This window comes from Palaemon carinicauda, chromosome 22 (genome assembly GCF_036898095.1).
Source record: "Palaemon carinicauda isolate YSFRI2023 chromosome 22, ASM3689809v2, whole genome shotgun sequence".
NCBI classification, from domain to species: domain Eukaryota; kingdom Metazoa; phylum Arthropoda; class Malacostraca; order Decapoda; family Palaemonidae; genus Palaemon; species Palaemon carinicauda.
The window spans coordinates 13,441,899-13,447,898 of NC_090746.1; the positions used below are offsets into that span (position 1 = coordinate 13,441,899).

The 6,000-nt window shown below is 45.4% G+C and overlaps 1 protein-coding gene across 1 annotated transcript in view; it reads right to left on the reverse strand.

Annotated features, from left to right (window-relative positions):
* Nucleotides 1–6,000, reverse strand: part of alphaSnap (Alpha-soluble NSF attachment protein) — a 177,485-nt gene extending 171,485 nt beyond the window's left edge. The window contains exon 1 of the mRNA XM_068345975.1: nt 5,778–6,000. Coding sequence (XP_068202076.1) covers nt 5,778–5,869 — 92 coding nt within the window. The 5' untranslated portion in view covers nt 5,870–6,000. The remainder of the gene's footprint in view (nt 1–5,777) is intronic.

Sequence of the window (6,000 nt, forward strand, 5' to 3'; positions counted from 1 at the left end):
GAAAAGCACACGGGGGTAGTGGAGGCCCTGTCTTCCGAGGCTCCCTGGTTCAGAGCGGTCACCGCTGCTTCTACCGCACAGGGACCACCGCGATGCCCTTCGGGAACGTAAAATCGTTTCTGGGATTTTAGGCCCGGAAGAAGCTTGGAGGAACTCTGGCTTCTGGGGGCCTCTGCCAGTCCTGCAAGGTACTCATCTATCTGCTCCATCCCCAACTTCACGTCTTGAGCGAGAGGGAGAGACAAAGAGGGCTTTTGGTGTACCGGGCTGTCGATCATCCCGGACAGTCCGGATAGTACGGCCTTTGCAGCTGAGGGCTTGGGCTCATCCAACCAGTGATGCCTCCAAATTAGGGCCAGAACCTTATGGTAGGAGATGTCGTCAAACGAGCACTCCCCTCCTTCAACCAGGTTTTCCGTCACCAGTTCCTCCGTACGGGGGTACGCCGTGACGGTGGGAAAGGCAACACCCGACGAGCCTGCCAGTGGTATGGGCTGCCCCGTGGGGACGAAGGCATCCGTCATGGGAGTACCAACGCCCGACGAGCCTGCCAGTGGTATGGGCTGCCCCGTGGGGACGAAGGCATCCGTCATGGGAGTACCTAGTTCCACGGGGGGCTCCGTGGATGGGGGATCCATGCGGACCGACGGGCGCCCTTGGTGCTTAAGGAAGGCCTCCAAGGTGCCCGTGGTCGATGCTAAGCCTTCCTTCATACCCCTTATATCCTTCCTAAGGGAAGAAGGGGACGGAGGCTACCGTTGGGCCAGTCACTACACGGGGGTCCCGGTTCGAACCCTCTTACCGGGCGGCTGGTCCGAAGGAGGAGATAGGAGGATGAGACACAGAAGGCGAGGCTCTAGGGAGCCACCCGGAAGCGGCCGCGGCTGTGGTAAACCTAAACAGCTCGCTCCGGGGCACTGTGAAATTCACCCAGTCCTTGGACTTACTCCTCCTCGCTTTCTTTTTAGAGGACTTCGACCTTTTCTTACCATGCCTCGATCGGGAACGAGACTTCTTCTTCTTGCGGGATTTCTCCCTCTTCCCAAGGTTCCTGTCCTCGTCCTCTGATGACGAAGAAGAAGAAGAGTCCGATGACGACGACGATGACGAGGATGAGGACGGAGCTCTCAGACCGCCCGACACGTCCAAGACTGCGGGGGGAAATTCTCGTCGTTTCTCAGGTGTGGGAGGTTGCAGAAACACGGGGGGTAGCGTAGCCGAGGGAGCCGGAGGGGACCGCGCGAGCCCTTTACAGAGCCATTGCTCCACATCCTCTTCTCCTCTAACGGGAGACCTGAAGGGAGTGCTAGGGGCCACCCACGTGGTGGGGTCCGAAGACGACGAACTACCTTTTTCCGTGTCTCCCCCGCCGGTTGACGCACCCGAAACACGCCACGAGGCAGGGGAAGTATCGACACTCGGCCTACCCCACATAGGATCTTCCGAGGAGACGGGACCTGCGGGCACCAGGCTCTCGCCTCCTACCCACACTTCCGCACTACACTCAGGCCCCACACATGCCTGCCCCACACTGGACACTTCCCCCACAGGAATATCAGACTCCTGGGGAAGGGCAATAGGCCTCTTCCCAGCAACGGACTTACCTCGTCCCCTACGCTGGGTAGGGGAAGAAGGACGGGCGCTACGGTCTGCCGAGGCGTCAGGCGAAACCACAGGAGAAGAAATGCTGGAGTCCTTAGGCTACTTCTTAGCTGCCTTCTTCTTCTTTGTCCCGAAGAGCACCCACTGGATCTCAGTCCAATTAGCACACTCCAGGCACGTAGAGGCAGGGGAACACGCTTTCCCCCCACACGTGGAGCACAAGGAGTGGGGATCAACTTCAGGCTTGGAAAGGAAAGCCCAGCAAGACTTCCCAGCCACAGGCCAAGGGCAACGACGAGGATGCTCCATAACACAAGGCTAACACACCAAGAGACACAAGGATGTAAAGGGAAAGTGAAATGGAAACACGTGGGTAACACGCGGTAAGCACAAAGGATCGGGGGACACAAAGGGTCGCACAGGTAAGAGAGAGCGCGGCGAGATGTTGATCACGTCGCGACCAGAAACTTACTGGCGATTCGACCTGAGCTAGCACGCTGCCCGACCCCGGGTCGCCTCAGGGCCCGTACCACACTGCCAAAGGTTGACCCCGTAGAAAACGGGAAGAGGGTAAACTATACAAAAAGCTGGTCGGTTAGGTAGAGTTAACCAGTAACTCCTAAGAAGGTAGTTCTAGGTAAGTAACCGTGTTGGAACAACTACAGTTTATCTTTATAAGAGTTGAGAAAGGTTTATATGTAAAGATAAACCTAAGATTAAATATTTTAATGAATTTTAAATGAAAAGTATCAGTTTTCTAGAACAAGTTACTGGTAGATTATCGAAAATATTCTGAAGCCGCCTAATGAGACCATTGCATTATTTTTATCATCATTATTATTACTACTTGCTAAGCTATAACTCTTGTTGGAAAAGCAGGATGCTATAAGCCAAAGGGCTCCAACAGAGAAAATAGCTCATTGAGGAAAGGAAATAAGGAAATATACTATGAGAGAAGTTTAAGAATAATAACATTAAAATAAATTTATTATATATATACTATAAAAACTTCAAAATAACAAGAGGAAGAGAAATAAAATAGAATAGTGTGCCCAAGTGTACCCTCAAGCAAGAGATCTCTTAACCCAAGACAGTGGAAGACCATGGTAAAGAAGCTATGGCACTACCCAAGACTAGAGAACAATGGTTTAAGATTAGCCTTGGACATTCTAGAGTCCATCATGAACTTTTGAGACAACGTCTCTGGGCATATAAGACAGAACTATACAGGCTTCCAGGAGAGACTACTTTCAGCCATTGTTAAGTTAAGGCTGCTTTTGTGAAAAGAGAAATCTTATGACACTTGGTGTAATACTCAACTTTATATTTCATTTAGATGCTACAATTTTTTTCAAGATAAGAAATTCTTGGAAGATAGAATATCAGAAACTGTTCCTTTGTGAAAAGAGAAATCTTATGACACTTGGTGTAATACTGAACTTTATACTTCATTTAGATGCTACAATTTTTTTCAAGATAAGAAATTCTTGGAAGATAGAATATCAGAAACTGTTCCTGATAATCATCTTTTACCTTTGAAACTGCGTTCTGGAAATTCTCCTGCTGACCTTGATTTCGTCGTTCTCCTGTCATATAATACGGGTCTCAAATTATAGGGACTTGTAAATCACAGTCCTGTGTTATGTTGAATTTTGTAAATTACTATTAATAGGCTAACTGAGTATTTTATGAACCTTGTAAGATATTGTAAATATTTCTTTAATACAATGTATAGTTATTCTCATTTTTGCCGGCTATCATTTTCTTTTAAAGTTACAGTTTTACTATTTTCTGTGCTGAATCTATTAATAAGGGAATAAGACACTGAAGTAGATTTTACATAGTCAATGTTTTTGTAATAGCTGACCATAACAATGATCATGAATATTGAGGCAAACCAGCAACTCTTGAGTTTTCCTACCAGCCCTCATATAAAACAATTATGGATGTTTTAGGTGGCAAAACCAGAGATTTAGGTGGGGGCACCGCAGTTTGGGGTGGGGACACCGCGGCTTGGGGTGGGGACACCGCGGCTTGGGGTGGGGACACCGCGGTCTGGGGTGGGGACACCGCGGTCTGGGGTGGGGACACCGCGGTCTGGGGTGGGGACACCGCGGTCTGGGGTGGGGACACCGCGGTCTGGGGTGGGGACACCGCGGTCTGGGGTGGGGTCACCGCGGTCTGGGGTGGGGACACCGCGGTTTGGGGTGGGGACACCGCGGTTTGGGGTGGGGACACCGCGGTTATGGCTGGGAAAACGGGTTTTGGTGGGAAAACTAGAGTTTAGGATGGGAAAACTAGAGTTTAGGATGGGAAAACTAGGGTTAAGGGTGCGTAAACTGGAGTTAAGGGTGCGGACACGGGGGTTTTTGTTTGGGGAAGCACTAAAAACTACATGACTACATGATAAACACAAGATAACTAGTTGGAAAAATATATGGTTCATGCAAGAGGCGTGAAATTAAGGTTATCATAATAATCTATACCGGAAAATTCATATGTGACAGATGGTTCTTGCTCCGCTGTGACTCACTTTGCTCATAAATAAACATCATCTCACTGCTCCTATGTTCTGCCAAGTGGTACAAGGATGTGCCGAGCACCCCAATCATGTGGGTTATTATAACGGGGATACTTTTTACTTTCTGATGAGCAAAAAGGAGCATTTCAACAGTTAATTACTGAAATAGATGAAATTAAATTTTATTCTAAGTATATTCAACTTCCCTTTTTGGAGAAGTCTTCCTCTGACAAACATGTTGAAACTGAAGCGAAAAAGGAAAAAAATGTCTTGTAAAACTACATATAGGAACATAGGAATAAATATTTGGAAGCTGTCAATTGGTTAAAGATGCTAGGTAATGATTACATCATACAATAAACTGAACAGCTGGCAAAAGTGAAGGCAAACAACACACATGCAGAAACCAAGAATGTCTCCCAAAACTAAACGATGGAGAAGACAGTGAAATGGCATTCACATTTCAATCAATCGATATGTATGTTATTATGCCCAAACCCCATTATTAATATTTAGAGAAATGACAATACTAGCAAGTAACCATCCAATTCTAATAGCTAATTCCAGTTTCGTTATAAATTAATGGGAAAAATTATAGATTATATATTAACCTAATAAAGTTTAACTGTATGTCTATCCCTACATTATACATACTACTTGAGATCTATTTGATTGCTTGGTTATTCTATTTTTAGCTATGCTCCCATCAAAGCTTACATCAATTTGATTGATCTATAAAGACATTGGAGTTCAATGACCTAATTTTGCACTACAGCCTAGTAAAACAAATCCGGGTAGGGTAACGTAAGGTAGGTTAAGTGGTTTTATTTTACATTAAAACATTTTTTCCGAAAAGATTTTAATCTTCATATTTCAATAAAACATTACTAGTACATTCGTTTACACTCATAGCCATGAATCCCTGGGTAATAACCCAGGTAATCATGCCAGAACATGTGAGCAATGAGATGATGTTTAATCATGAACAGAACAAAAACCAACAAATCATTACCTAGCTCAAGTTAGGCATTAGTAATGGAATGGAAACCCCCCTTTTCTATGCGTCCAAGAGTCCTAGCAAACAACAGCTCCAGTGTTTTGACCGTGTTTCATTAACATTACTCAGTAGTCGACCCACCATAGCTCAATACTTGATGACTTAAGCCAGAAATCATTACAAAATACATTCAAACCACCTATAGATACACAAAACTACCGTTCTATGAAGCCGTATATAAAAGAGTTTTAATTTATAAATTTACCAGTTAGGTTAGGCTAAGATGTTTTTACTTCATGAACTTAGATGTAACTTCCTACGAAGGATCCAAGATGTTTTATGACATAACATCCCTTCAGCAAACTACCTCTCTGCAAATCTGGACATCTAGAGCCCAGTTTTACTTTCTATAAAGAACGTCAGTTTGCAACATGGGCAAAGCAATTGAACATGGCTAAAGCAACTGAATATGGCCAGAGGAATTGACCTACCAACAATAAAGACCAGTATACAAGACACATTTTAATCTTAAGTGTTCCCTTAAATCGAGAGCAGTCTGGCCCAACCCTAACCCACTATAGAAATATGTTGTAATCGTAGTATATGAGGGACTGCCCCATTCGACACACAGTTACAAATAACGCAAAATTAACATACCCAAAAAGAGATCCCAGAAAGCCCTTGGACGAGGTCAGCTTCTTCTCAGCCTCGGCCATCAGTTGCATGGCTTTCTGTTCCGCGTCAGCCATTTTCGAATAGAATATTCAGCAGTGGGTTTCAAGATGCGACGTTTTCACTCGTCAGTGACCAACTTCGTCTGCCTCCTAGTTATACGTTGATGTATAACTTGTCAAGATATAGATGAAATGCTTCATTTATA